Below are 15,036 nucleotides of genomic sequence, written 5' to 3' on the forward strand. Positions count from 1 at the left end.
CTAGCCCCAGACATCTAGGAACCAGACCTCTAAAGAACCAGAGAAGATAGGAGTGCTACACGTGGGGGTGCAGTAAAGCCTCGTGAACTGAGAACTCTACTTCAGAGTCTTATGTAAGTGGAGTGAGGTTTCCCCTCACAGTGTTTATGGGGTTTGCTGAGGGTGTGAAAAAGGAAGGTTTGTGGACACCAGGAGAGCAAGCTGTGAGGCCCGATCTTGACAGCCACGCTGGGCACTGGGAGGCCTCTCTGATGTACCTGAGTCCACTCACGAGAGCCAGTGGGGTTAATCTGTGAGTGTGTTATGTCAGACATGTCTCTGGGACTACATTTCCCTGTAGCGAGTCCAAATGAAAGTTAACTAACTCCTGTTGATTCTAGCTCTCGGTTGTCTTAGCCTCATTTCCCCAGAACTCCAAGAACACGGAATTTTGAGGCAGATGGTGTAAGATGTTAGCAGTTTTGTTGAGTTTAATAGTCATCAGGAAATAGGTTGGAGACTGAGACTTGATAGACAAGAGTAAGGCATTGTGCAGCCCCGACAACCTCACACATGGGGAGCAGAGGGGAGGAAGGGCATGGCTATGTCTTGGGGTAGATCCCCCTCCCTGGATCCTACCCTGGCGCTTACCATTCTCCAGCGTAAGTTCTGCATATTCCTCCGTCTTCTCAGAGAATGAACTCTAGAGCCAGACACTGTGATTCAGTGATTGTGAGAGAACTGTTCCTTTCCTGATTCACTTTCCTGGCTTCTTCCTGGGTGCAATGGGATGCTGCAGGGAGTGAACGGGACGCCGTGTGTAAAACCTTAGAACAGTAGATGGAGATCAGCCATGTTGGAACGGGGTGCCTTGTGTAAAACCTTAGGACAGTAGATGGAGATCAGCCATGTTGGCTTTTTTCCTTTTATTTTTTCTTCCTCCTTCCCTCCCTGCTTGCTGTTCCTTCATAATGACAGGCGCCATTCTGTGGCATTCCCATCTGTACCTAACACTATCCATGGTGCCTGGCTAAGGCTTGGGAATCATTTGCTGACATGGACCAGAGTGCTCCATGTTCTGGGATCCCAGAGAAGAGCTAGGAAATTTGGACTATGGTGACAGTCAAGATGAACAGAGCTTTGAGGCCTGTGTCCATCTTGAGCACAAGCAGAAGGAAACACCAGGGGATTGTCTGTACTGAGGGGCAGCAGAAACAGTGGCTGACACCCCAAGACCCAGAAGTTGTGTTGCTTGGGTTTGAATTAAGCTTCTGGACCTTGGGCAAACATTTTTTTTTTTTCTCTGTGACTCAGAATGTGATGGCAGCTCTTTAGGAACTGTTCCTTTTAAATACACGTTTATTGTATGTGTATGAGTGTTTGCCTGCATGTCTGTATAAGTACTACATTCTGCAGAGGATAGAAGAGGCCTTCAGAGTCCCGGAAGCTGGAGTTATAGATAGCTGTAAGCTGTCATGTGAATGCAGGACTCGAACCTGGGTCCTCTGTAAGAGCAGCCAGTTCTCTTAACTGATGAGCCATCCTTCTAGCCCCTAGGAATTGTTTTTGTTTTGTTTTGTTTATTTTTTTGGTTTTTCCAGACAAGGTTTCTCTGTATAGCCCTGGCTGTCCAGAATTCATTTTGTAGACCAGTGTTGGGAGCCAAGTCATAGCAGAAAGCGGCTATCATCTTTGCAGACATTTCGAGCCATATACCCTGACAAGAAACTTGTTTTCAACAGCCTACAACAGCTGAGCACACTCTGATAAACATCTTGTTTTTCTCACATATCTTGTTTTGCTGCTTAGTGCCCCCAGCTGCAAGGTGCATGTGGTCTCCACGCTGCTAGGCACTTGTGATATCTGCGCTACAAGGCACATGACATAGTGCCTTTAGCTGTGCTTGTCCACGAGGGCAAGGCATGTGGTAAAGGGTATAAATACCCAGGATTTCCTTTCAATAAAGGAGACTTGATCAGACTCTGTCTTGTCTTCATTCTTCGTGTCTCTTGGCCTTCCATCCTCACTCTCTCTCTTGCTAGACCCTGACCGGAGGACCAGAGCAGCAAAACAGACCTGGACAGACTGGGCTGGCCTCGAACTCAGAAATCCACCTGCCTCTGCCTCTCATGTGCTGGGATTAAAGGCATGCGCCACCACTGCCCGGCTAGGAATTGTTTTGAGAAACACTCTCCCTGTTGCTATAATCCTTAGCACTCTACTGCAGAGGGTGTTTTCTTCTACTGCTCTCTGCCTTGGTGTTTGTTGGTCTCTCTCTCTCTCTCTCTCTCTCTCTCTCTCTCTCTCTCTCTCTGAGTGAGATATAGAGGAGGGGGTATGGCATGCATGTGGAGGTCAGAGGAGAACTTCATAGAGTCAGTTCTCTCCTCCCACCTTTATGGGGTCCCAGGGATCTAGCTCAGGTCATTGGAATTATGTGGTATAGACTTTCCCTGATGAATGGTCTTGTGGGCTCTCCACCTTGGTTATTTGCTGAACCCAGAGCTCACAAATTGGCTAGATTGGCTGGCCATTGCATTCCAGGGATCATCCTGTGTTCATCCCCTACCTAGTGCTAGGGTTACATTTAGGCGCCATTGTTCTTGGCTTTTATGTGGGTTCTAGGGAATGCAAATGCAGGCCTTCATGCATCTGGGGGCAGGCACTTTACCAACAGAACTGCCTTCCAGCCCTGGGTTCTAACTCGTTCTTGGTGATGCTATTGCTGCTGGCCAAGGAAGCAGAGGACTCTGAGAATTGCGGCTTTACTGAGGTCTAGACAGAAGGGCAGAGAATCAGTCTGTCATCAGGCATCTGTCATCAGGCATGTGCTGAAGCTTCTGTCTTACCTGGCATTTCATGTATTTATTGCTACTTTCTAGGCACTGTTGGAAGTTGAGTTTGAAATATAAGCAGTTTGGGCTCAGAGTTGGGTCCAAAAGTCTCAAGAGGCAGAAAGGACCTGAGCAAAGAAATTTGGGGATAGCCAAGGCTCAGTCAAGAGTAGGCCCAGAGTAGCTGAAGCACTGGGTATGTGATCTCATCCTCAGGAGATTACAGTAAGAAATGGTCCATTGGTGAACAGTGGATGAATGTCAGGGAGGACTCGAACCCCTGTCTTAAAGGTAAGGAGGAAGAATAGTCATTGCAGAATGGGAAGGCTGGCAAGAGCGACCAGAGGTGGGAGAGAGTAGAGAGAGCTAGTGAAGGAGATCTGTGGCCTTATCATTAGAGAGAGAACTATTGGCACACACTGGAGGTCAAAGCTTAAATAGTTAAAGAGTGAGGTTCTCAGGCACGTGAGGGCAGGAAGTGGGTGTCCTGTTACCCTTGTACACAGCATGCCTGGTTACCTGCTGTTGTCAGGCATGGCTTGTTGGGAGCAACTGTCTCTGAGGCTCTGGTGGTGAGGCTGCAACCTGGAGCTAAGCATGGTGAGTGCCTTGTCAGCCAACTCCTGTTTCGTTGGCTGGCTACCTGACACATTGAACAGGGTAGAAATAAATGTACTTGTCTTCTGGTGACGACGCAGCATGCTTATGCTAGATGGTGTTGTTCTGGGAGGAGTGTCTGAGAAAGGAAGGAGAGGGATGGAAACTGAAAAGCTAGGCTCAGGGCAGCCGGTGGCCATTCTGAGGAGCATCCAAAGAGGTCTGCAGACAGTACTGTGGCAGAAGGAGCCACACTGAACCTCAAAGCGGGGACTAGGGATGTGGTTAATACATCACACAGTACCTACAATTCTAACAGCTGGGCTAAGTCCAAACAGGTATACAGTAAAAAGGGAGATTTTTATGAGTGGATGAATTAGAGGTTTAAGGGAAAAGGGATGGGCCTTTGGTCAAAGCAAATCTTCCAAGAAGAGAACCTTATTACAGCTGAGTAGTTCAGGTCTACAAACTTTGAAGGCCGGTGAATGCTTAGCTGCAGTTCAGCTTTGGTCTCCCTGGTGGGAGAAGACCATCCTCCCCATCCAGATTCCAGTTTGGTTTGTGGAATTGTGATAACGGTACCCTCTCTATTTGTAAATCCATACTTCGAGATTGCATGCAGCATGCCAGTGTTACCTCTGAGCCCCTCCCCCACCCCAACTCCTTCTCATAGTCCCTGGGAAGCAGGTAGAGCTGGCTGGACCATTGCCACTGTCTTTCCTTTCTTTTCCTCCTCCCCGGCCCACCTAGACCCACTGCTTCTTCAAGGCTTTTTTTTTCTCCCGTGAGTTTTGTGACCTTTGTGTGTTAATTTTCTCGTTGTTGTAACAAATAGCTGACAACAGCAATTTAAGGAAGCCAGGGTCTCTTTTGGCTGATGACTGGAAGAAATATACTGGTGAGGGACATGGTGGTTGGTGTGTGAAGTAGCTAACCATTATTTCCAGAGTCAGGATGCAAGAGAATTCTGCCCTACTCAGTCTGGGACTCCAGGGAATGGGATGGTCCCACATCCAGGCAGGGCTTCCCTCCTGGGATAATTCTCTCTGGAAACACCCTCATAGATGAGCTGAGAGGTGTGTCTCCAAGGTGACGCCAATCCCAGTCAAATTGACAAGGAAAATAAACTAAGACACTTTTCTTCTCTGCCTTTGGATTGAATTTAAGTGACGAGATCACACAGGCTGGGTCGAACTTGATAAATGGGGAGGTGTGCACCTTTTCTCATCTTAGATTCAGTCTGCAGGGCAAAGCTATTCCTGGAGGAACGCTGCTTACTGGCTTGCTCCTATGGCTTGCCCAGTTTGTTTTCTTATACACTCCAGGACCACGTGTCCAGAAGTTGCACCGCCCGTAGTAGGCGACTTCTACATCAATCGCTAACTAAGAAAATGCCTCCAGACTTGCCTCCAGACGATCTTGTTGAGACATTTTCTTAATTGTGTTTCCCTACTCTCAGATGATTCTAGCTTGTGGCAATTTGACCAAAAGCTATCAAACACATCTACCAAGAGTACAGGTAATAGAATATGGGTCTTTTGGCAAAAACAACAACAACAACAACAACAACAAAACAAAAGCTCTTTTCTCTAGTCCCTTAATATAGTTCCTCATGTCGTGGTGACCCCCAAACAAAATTATTTCATTGCTACTTCATAACTATAATTTTGCTACAGTTATGAATTATAATGTAAATATCTGATATTCAGGATATCTAATATGTGATCCTTAAAGGGATCACGACTAAGAGGTTGAGAAGCACTGTTCTAACCTATTAATGGGCTTGGAATGAAGCTCTCAATTAGAGAATTTGCCGATCATGAATAAGGCTCCATGTGTAATCCACAATGCAAGGAAAAAAAAACCCAATAACAAACAAACAGGTCCATCATAGACTGAGCACAATTTATGTAGAGACATAGCAGCTTTCTTAAGCCTTTCTTGGCTGGGCTGGACATTGTTTCAGTTACAATCCACCAAACCTAACTTAGTCACATAATCACACTTTGCTGCAGGGGGATGCTGGGAAATGTAGTCCACACATATTCTACTAGAATGGGATATACCAGATGGCAGTGCTGTGGTCATTAGTGGCTCTGCCATTCCTGGAGGGTTGTTGGATTTTATCCCAAGTCACTATAGGGTTTCAGAAAAATCCTCTCATACATTTGACAGAATTCTTTGTCAGGTGCTACCACAGTTGCTCTGTAGGGGGTTCCCGAGGACCTATCACATGTAGGTGCTAGAGTGCGTGTGTCATGGGCCCCCTTCCTTACCACAGTTCTTTCAAGTGGACTCCTTCCTGCTCCCCCACAGACTGAGGAGTTCTAAGAGGAAGAGATTTGTCCAAGGCAGAGGATTTAGATGTTTCTGTGCAAGGGAAGGCTTACCTTTCCTTCCCACACTGTAGTCATGTTGACATAGTCAGCACATCATACTGAAACGCTGCTCTACAGGCACCTCACTGTGCCCTCCTTTAAGGTTTTGCTGAGCAGGTATATGGAAGGTACAACCATTTGAACTTTATATAACTTTATATAACTCTTCCATTTGCCAGGTCCTCTTTCAGCTTCTTGGCCAGTGGCCTTGGTGGCATTCCACCCCTGTGGTCAGCCCAGAGCCTCTTCTGCCCATGCAGTACCCAGCAGCCACTGCTGACGGCCTTAGTGGCCCGCTCTCTGGGGCCTACACACTTCCCACCTTCAAGTTCCAGCCTCGCCGTGAGAGCATAGACTGGAGACGCATCAGTGCTGTGGACGTGGACCGTGTGGCCCGGGAGCTGGACGTGGCCACTCTGCAGGAGAACATTGCCGGCGTCACCTTCTGTAACTTGGACCAAGAGGTGTGCAACCACTGTAGGCAGCCTGTGGACCCAGTGCTGCTCAAGGTGCTGCGCCTGGCGCAGCTCATCATCGAGTACCTGCTGCATTGCCAGGACTGCCTGAGTGCCAGCGTGGCGCAGCTGGAAGCACGGCTGCAGGCCAGCCTGGGCCAGCAGCAGCGTGGCCAACAGGAGCTGGGGCGCCAGGCTGATGAGCTCAAGGGTGTTCGGGAGGAGAGCCGGCGTAGGCGAAAGATGATCAGTACCCTGCAGCAGCTGCTTCTGCAGACAGGTGTCCACAGCTACCACACGGTGAGGACTCTTGGCTGAGGGGAGCCTGGGCTGTACGCCTCAGGCACCAGGCCAGCTGAGTGGTACTGCCTTGGACCAGGAAACGACTGGAGGCCGTTCTCATCAGTTAGGAGCAGATTTTAAAGATGATATTCTGAGAGTCTGAGGATTCTTATTGGGTTCTATGCAACGTAAGTGTAGAATGGGTGTGTGAGAGGAGTGTGTAGGGTGTGTGTACAAGTACTCCTGTGCATGGAGAGGATGCGTGTGTAGTATGTGAAGGTGTGACTTATATGACCTTTGTATCTGTGCATGTGGGTGTGTTAAATGTGTATATACAAATGCTTGAAGGGTCTACGATATCTGGGTCTGTAGGATACATCTTGTATAATGTGTGCTTGTACTGACTTACTGCAATAGACCCAGCTAAGGAGCGTAGTAGATATATTTATGGGGTGTGTCTTTGAGGGCGTGAGGGATGTGCACGTTTGTCTGTACATATAAAGACAGTATGTAATGATGTATATGGGTAAAGGATATGTAGTATACCTGCCTAACGATGTGAGTATGTCTGGAAGGTATGTGCGTCACATGTATAAGGATGGAGAGTTGGTAGGCGTGCAGAGTGCGCTGTGTAAAGGCATGTGTGTGTGGAGGCATGTGGACGGTCATTAAGTGTGTGGCGAGGCATATGGAGGCAGGCTCACTTTAGGAAACTTACTTCATCGTTCAGACATAGTTCATGACTCCACTGCACCAGAAGAGGAGGCCGAGGCATCGACCCTGGCCAGGCTCTAGAAGGTGGTTACAGTCCATGCAAACTTAGGTTTTCAGAGGATTCCTAGTTTGGGGGCAAGGCTGTTAGTGTGAGGCAGGGCAGTTAGTGTGAGGCAGGGCAGTAAAATGACTTGCACAGTGTCCCCTGCTCCACCCAACTTATATTCCTCTCCTAACTAGAGGTTTATTTCTGTCACGTTAAGTCTCCAGTGGGCAGAGTCTGTCAGTGTAGGCGTCATCTATTGCGCCCGTACTGCAACCCATGGCAAAGTTCACAGAGAAGCTGGCGGTAAGCAACCCAGGGCTGGTATGGGATGCCAGCTACCAGCGACTCAGTTCTTTATCTCTTGCTTTGCCAGTCTTATCAAATGTCTCATGGCCTGATTCCGCCCTTCAAGCCCACTAACACTGAGTTACATCCCTTGCCAGCTCTTTTTTTTTTTTTTTTTTTTTTTAGACTGGATCTGGTGATATAGCCCTGGCTAGCCTGGAACTTGTTATGTGTATCAACCTGCCTCAAACTCACAGAGATCTGCCTGTCTCTGCCTCCTAAGTACTCCAGTTAAAGATATGTGCTCCACTAGGACTTAAAAAAAATGTCACCTTCTAGAAATGCTTATATATAATGACTAGAACTTAGTGACATGGTTATATTCAGTTGTAATAGGAGCTGGGGCACATGGTGGTTATTTTCATTGGCCTCATATTCTACTAAAAATCAGGATTCCTGTTTTCTTTCCCTTCCTACTCCCACCGTTCTTTCTTTCTTTATGTGGTGCCAGGAATTGAACCTAGGGTCTCACACACTCCCAACCCTTCAAATTCTTTTATTTCTGAGGCAGCCCATGGACCCTGTGGAGGCAGAGTTTCCCTACAGGAAACTTCTGTGCTGTCTAGGGGATCTAATCCGGCACTTCCAATTGCTTCTCTCCTGTGTAGTGTCATTTGTGTGACAAGACGTTCATGAATGCCACCTTTCTCCGGGGCCACATCCAGCGCAGGCATGCAGGAACAGCAGAAGTTGGTGAGTCCAGGGCTCATCTGGGAACTGCTGGGCTAGGATTTGGTGAGTGAGGACCATGCACATGAACCTGCTCTTAGAGCCTCTTAGAGCTCCCACCTGGAGCTCTGTGCAGTTTTGTCTGTGTAGGGGACAAGAAGCATCAGACAGATAGGCTTAGTTGTAGCTTTGTTCCTTTCCATGACAGTGGTCAGGACTTTGCCTCTGGCTTGGTGTTCCTTCACTGTGTGTGGAGCAGGCAATGACTCAGAAGGGCCTTCAGCCTCCCTGCCTGTCTGCAGCCGTCTGAGGCTGGCTGTATAAATGGGGCAAATGAGCAGTCAGACCAGTTCTTGGGCTGTCCTGTGTACTGGAGCTTATCATGACTTAACCACTGTATTTAATTTGACCATTTCAGATTCCAGAAAGAGTAACAAGGCTTTGTGTTGCCCTTATAGTTATATGTAGTTTTTGAGTTCAACAGAAGTATCTGTACAATGAAGTAACCACATACTATAAATATAAAATTTACATTAAGGGAAATACTGTTATTTCCCATCATTGTAATCCTCTTAATTTTATTTTATTTTATTTTATTTTATTTTTTTACAGTTGAACATGTAGCTTGGTAATATAGGACTTGCTTGAATGCAATGTAGTTCTAGGTTCAGTCCTTAGACAGACAGACAGATAGATAGACAGACAGACAGACAGACACACACAGCTTAAAGCAGTATCATTTAACTGTGTACTTATTATATATCTCTTCATAGTTCTGTATTAGGGATTATTAAGGAAAACAGTCTATGTCTTAAATATTGGTTTCTTATTTTCTTGTAAAAATATGTGTTTGATATGGAAACTTAACTATGTAGTGATATATAGGAAAAGGAAAATTAAAAACAATGGACATTATCACAGCAGTTACTATTTTGATGTTTTTCTGCATATATTTATAAGCATATAAAAACACTTTTGAGTATACCATAGTTTCTGTTCTTTTTATTTTGTTTTGTTTTGAGTTAGTCTTGAACTTGCTTGGTATAGCTGAGGCTAGCCTTGAACTCTTGGCTCCCTGCCTCCAGTTCTTTGGTACTGCTACTATGCCTGGCTTATGCAGTAATGGGGTTCAAAAGCAGGGCTTCATGCATACCAGGCACTGCCAACACTAGACCATCTTTGAAAACATGATTTTTAATGACTGAACAGAATTTCATGATGTAACCATCAGTTTCTTTCACACTGTGGTACAGAATATCTGGGTAACTCAAAAATTTCATTACTATGTAGCACAGGATGGATTAACATCCTCTTATGTAAATCTTTGTGTGCGTCTTTTAGTGTTTTAATAGGAGAGGAAAATGTGTTCTTTTTCTATTTTACGATTTGTTTTTATTTATGTGTAAGTTTCTGTATATATATGCCGTGTGTGTGTGAGCGTGCACGCACACCTACAAAGGACACAAGAGGGTGTCAGATCCCCTATGACTGGATTGAGCCACATAACGTGGATGTTGGGAACCAAACTTAGTCTTTCTGGAAGAGCAGCAAGTGGTCTTAATCGCTGAGCCATCTCCCCAGCACCGTGGAAATGTGTTCTTAAGGCAATTTTTGCTGCATTAGTGCTAATGACTTCACATTTCACCCATCCTTGTGTGGACCCCAGGAAAGCAGAAGCAGGAGCAGCCACTGGGGGAGGTACTGGAGGAGCTTCGGGCCAAGCTCAAGTGGACCCAAGCGGAGCTGGAAGCCCAGAGGGAGGCTGAGCGGCAGCGCCAGGTCCAGGTAAGTATGCAGGGAAGTGGCTGGAGAGGCTCAGGATGCCGTGCCCAGCCATGTGCTAGACTTCCACAGGGCCCAAATTCCTACCGATTTCCCTGAGCCGGAAGTCAGAGAGAGAAGGCCAACTTCTCCGATGTGAAACATGATTATACTTTGTCTGGAAAGGACAGTCAAACTATTATGCCAGACCTGTGTGGCTGAAAGTGCAGCAGAGAGTCATGGGCTTCTGCGTAGCGATGCTGAAGGCATCTGAACGTGAACCTAATGTTTTGGGCTGCACTATTACTTGGTTCTCTGAGGACAAAGACTGAGTCTGGTTTTGAAAGCTCCAGAATCCTAGGCTAGAGAGGCGTGTGTTATAAATATAAAATATAAATAAATTTACAGAATAAAAACGCTAGCCTTTTTCATCTCTCCTTGTAGTGGCTTTTATTTATTGCCTTCGCAGGCATTTATTGGGGATTGAAAAGAGAAAATGAGTCTTATCTTCAGGGAGCCTACAGTTTAGATAAGTCGTGTCCAGCAGTGGACCACTCTGGGTCTAGATGGCAGGGGCTGAGGGTGGCATGTTCTTTGGATTGCCATGGTGTTATGCATATGTAGGAGGCCTTAGCTGGTGCTCAGTCAATGTTTGCTATAACATGGAAGTGATGATTATACTGCGTTTTGTTTTTTGGTAGGAATTGGAGATGACTCGTCAGAGGGAAATGGAAGCTAAAAAAAAGTTCGATGAATGGAAAGAAAAGGAGCGCAGCAAGCTTTATGGAGAGATAGACAAGCTGAAACAGTTGTTCTGGGATGAGTTCAAAACCGTTGCCAACCAGAACTCTACGTTAGAAGAGGTACCCCCACAATTCTTTTGTTGCAAGCCTATTTGTCATTTAAAGTTAATTTTGTGTATGCACATGCATGTGTGTGTGCATGTGTGTGTGTTTGTGTGTAGATGGGCTTGCCTATGTACATGTATGAAGAGACCAGAGATGGACATGTCTTCTTACCATCTTTCTGTACCTCAGTTCTATATTAGACTTATTTTTATTTGAGAGAGAGAGAGAGAGAGAGAGAGAGAGAGAGAGAGAGAGAAGATTCACACATATGTGTGGGTGCCTATGGAAGAGGCCATCAGATTCTCTGGAGTTACCACTATTATGGGCTGTCTCGTGTGGGTGCTGGGAACTGAACTTGGGTCCTCTATAACAGCAGTAAGTGCTCCTACCAGCTGAGCCGTCTTTCCAGACCTCCCACCTTAGATTGGTTATTATTTATTTATTTATTTATTCATACATTTATTTATTGTTTTTAGAGATAGGATCTCTCTATATAGCCCTGGCTGTCCCAGGACTAAGTATGTAGACCAGGTTGGCCATCAAGATACCACCTGCCTCTACCTCCCAAGTGCTGGGATTAAACGCATGCACCACCGCACTCGAATGCCTTACCTTAGTTTTTGAGACATGGACTTCTTACTGAGTAGTGAGTACCCCATTTTGACTCGAGTGGCTGGCCACTCAGCCCTTGGGATCAGCTTGTCTTCAGCTCCAATTCTTGGCTTTACAAATGTGCACTTCCGTTCCTAGGTTTTAAATAGGTGTTAATGATTTGAACCCAGGATTTTTGTTTTGTTTTGTTTTTGTTTTTTTGTGACAGTGTTTCACTATGTAGCGCTCACTGTTTTGGAACTCACTATAAAGCGGCTTGCATCTGCCTGCCAGGTGATAGATTATAATATGTATCACCATGCCTGGCTGACTCAGAGTCTTCATTTGTACAACAAGCGCTTTGCCCACAGAGGCCTCCTCCCCCCCCCTCAGAATTCATTACTTAGTCCTCACTGGTCTTACTTGTGTTGTTGTTGGCTGACACAGTATATGGTTGGACAACAGAGGCCGGTGCCCAGGGAAATCCACACTGCTCCGGCACACACTTGCTGTGTGGTCTAGTTGTTTAGTTAGTTTACATCCCTGTGCCTTAGTTTCTTTTGTATGTGATAGATTAGCAACAACTTTAAATTAGCACATATGTAGTACATAAAACTATCTGCCATTTAATTAGAACTCTTTAGAAGACTAACCTTATTTTACAAAATGTTCTCATCATTGGCAAGAAATGTGGCAGAACATACATGAATACGTTTTTCTCTCAACTGATATCTGGTGAATTCTGGCTATACGTCAGATATTCTGGTGATGTCGACGGGAGTTTCGTAGAATAGGTTACATTCACTGGACGTACTTACTGTTCCCTGCCTCTGTGCAGAATATTTTTTTTTTTCCAGACAGGATCTCTGTTACCTGGCTGTCCTGGGACTTGTCATGTAAACCAGGCTGGCCTCAAGCTCACAGCAATCTTCTTGCCTTTGCTTTGTGAATGCTTGGAATTACAGTATGCACCATTATGTCCAGCCACAAAAACTTATTACATCAAACTTTCTAAGCAGCCCACTTTGCCTGGCTAGGTTCCATTTAGTTGTGTATGTGCGTGTGTGTGCATGTGTACACACATGACACTTCGTTTTAAGAATGTATATTACATTCTTTTTTACAGGTGAAATCAAGACCATGTAATTTGTACAAGTTCACACAGCTAGTAAGGGATGGAGGTGACGTTTGAACATAGCTTTTAAAATTCCAAGGTCCTATTGTCTGTTGGCTGCACTATTCAGCGCTAATACAGGGAGACCTTGTTAAGGTTACTGCTGACTCGTATCATTTCCTATATGCACAGATGGAAAACCATTTTAAACTATATTTATCTCCAATTGGTCCTCTTCACATCAAGAGAATCTCATTTTGAAAGCGAATTGTCACCCAGTTTTTCTTGCCACCATCCCATGTTTTTCCTAAAGATAGATACACACAGGCAAGTGTTCCTAGGGGATTGTCATAGGGCTAGCCTGGGACCTGGGATGGAAATGCAGAGGGAGCGTGGTAGGATGGAAATGAGAACTTGTTCTCTCTCTGTATCTGTCTGTCTGTGTCCCTGCCTCTCTGTCTCTTTCTTTATGTCTTTCTCTCTGTGTCTGCGTCTCTCTGCATGTCTCTGTCTCTCTCTGTATATTTTTGTCTCTCTCTCTGTATATCTCTGTCTCTCTGGTTTTTTTCTGTAATTATTCAAGTCTTTCCATCACAGTGCTCCCTGCTGGGTTAGGGACGCTCTGTGGAAGGCAAGCTGACACTCTATGGTGTGGCTTTCTGCGCTCACCAGCAGCTTTATAGACATTGTTCCTGATTTTAAATGTCCCTGGCTCTACACTTCGAAACATGTTGCTTGTTAAGTAGGCATCTGTAAGTACTGTTGATTGGAAGCAGACGCCATTGCTCAGAAACCACCTCATTAAGGGCCACTGGATTACTTTGGGTTAGAAAATCTTGAGTTTCGGAAAATGAGGGCATGATCCTTTACCAGCTCCCTTTCTGACTCAGATCCCATTCTTCTCATACTGGAATAGCCTAGGACTGTATTTATTTATTGTTTGTCTGCCTGTAAGATTACTCATGTTGTGTTTCTATGTCTCCTGACTCCCTTCAACATTTTATTATTTTACCTTATTAAAGTATAGGGAGCAGATTGGATACAAGATTCTCTGTATCATTCAGTAATTATTTTGTCCACTCATTCTTTTTTGAATTCTCAGAGGGAAAGGTAAGATTCTATTTAAAATGACTGGAAAGTATGGTGAGATAGTCTTCAAAACCAGAGGCAACACCATGACGTGAGGAGGGCCACTGAGCCCTCAGTACATTTTGAGAGTATTTCTCCTTACAGCTTGCCTGGTGCAGAGGTCTGAGCACTTACTGCATGGCTATGACTGGCTGCAGAGAGAATGTCAGGATACATGGAGTAGATGCAGCTGCAGGATTTGCTTACAGGAAACACGGGCTATGGGGGTCTGTAGTGCAAAGAGCCAGAGGTGTGATGTGCTATAGCATTGAGAGAGGAGACACATCAGAAACCCCAGTTATCAAGGCCTCACTAAAGCATTTGCCAGCAAAAATGCTCTTGCTGGGACACGATTAACATCCGGTCCTGGTATTGCTTAAGGAGTGGCTGCGAAAAGTTATCAAGAAGAAATGCCAAGTTAGACTCTGGCTCAAAGGTCCTTAAAGCTGCACAAAGTTTTATCAGTTACGTGTCGGAATAGACATGGGCTTCATTAGTATGACATGGGTAGGTAGGAAGGGATTCTGTCTTTGATTCAGCCTTCTCCTCTGGTCACAGTGCTTGCTCAAGGACCAGTAGCTATAAGTGACATGGCTCTGAACACAGCACAAAAATAGCTGTTTCTGGGGTGTGTGTGTGTGTGTCTGTATGTGTGTATAAGAGGCAGGAAATCCTCAGGGCATGGCTTGGGGAGTCAGAGGTTCTCACATGGGCCCTAAGTGTAGATCTTTTCAGCTTATTTCTGGGAAGAAACTGGCCAGCACTTGGGTAAGTTCAGGGTTTGGTGACATCAGAATTTCACTGAAATTGAACTAACATTTGAGTTTGTGTTTTCCACGGGTGTTTACTTTTACTGTACAGGAGCTAAGCCTCGGGAGACCTCTCAGGAGGGGACTGCTGACTTGTGTGGATGTTTGTATGCACATAGTGGTAGTGAGGGCAAACTGGGGAGGCTCTTGATTGCTGTGAGTTTTACTCTTCTGGTTCTGAATTGGGGTAAGGTATAAAGCTAATGTCACATCTAGGACTTCATTTAATAAAACAGCTCTTGGCTTTTTCAGAAGCTGAAGGTACTGCAGTCCTACAGTCTGACTGAGTCCCACCTTGGGTCTCTGCAGGATGAAGAGTCAGAGGAGAGGCTCAAGCATGCCCAGGAGCTCCAGGCCCTTCGAGAAAAGATGGAAGTTCAGGTGAGCTGATGCTCGCTCCGTACCCTTCCATCCAGAGCAAGCCAGAAATCTCCCTGTCCCCACCGAGGCTTCTGTTTTGCCTTGTGGTTTTGGTGAAGTTGAAAG

The 15,036-nt window shown here is 45.6% G+C and overlaps 1 protein-coding gene across 2 annotated transcripts in view; it reads left to right on the forward strand.

Moving 5' to 3' along the window:
• The window catches only part of Dzip1l (DAZ interacting zinc finger protein 1 like), a 37,836-nt gene that overhangs the window by 3,467 nt on the left and 19,333 nt on the right, over nucleotides 1–15,036 (forward strand). For both annotated transcript variants that reach the window (XM_028788072.1, XM_028788071.1), the window contains 5 exons: nucleotides 5,968–6,543; nucleotides 8,239–8,323; nucleotides 9,966–10,084; nucleotides 10,762–10,923; nucleotides 14,803–14,931. In XM_028788072.1, the coding sequence (XP_028643905.1) occupies nucleotides 6,043–6,543; nucleotides 8,239–8,323; nucleotides 9,966–10,084; nucleotides 10,762–10,923; nucleotides 14,803–14,931 (996 nt within the window). In that variant the 5' untranslated portion in view covers nucleotides 5,968–6,042. The remainder of the gene's footprint in view (nucleotides 1–5,967; nucleotides 6,544–8,238; nucleotides 8,324–9,965; nucleotides 10,085–10,761; nucleotides 10,924–14,802; nucleotides 14,932–15,036) is intronic.

This window comes from Grammomys surdaster, unplaced genomic scaffold (genome assembly GCF_004785775.1).
Source record: "Grammomys surdaster isolate TR1022 unplaced genomic scaffold, NIH_TR_1.0 125698, whole genome shotgun sequence".
NCBI lineage: Eukaryota > Metazoa > Chordata > Mammalia > Rodentia > Muridae > Grammomys > Grammomys surdaster.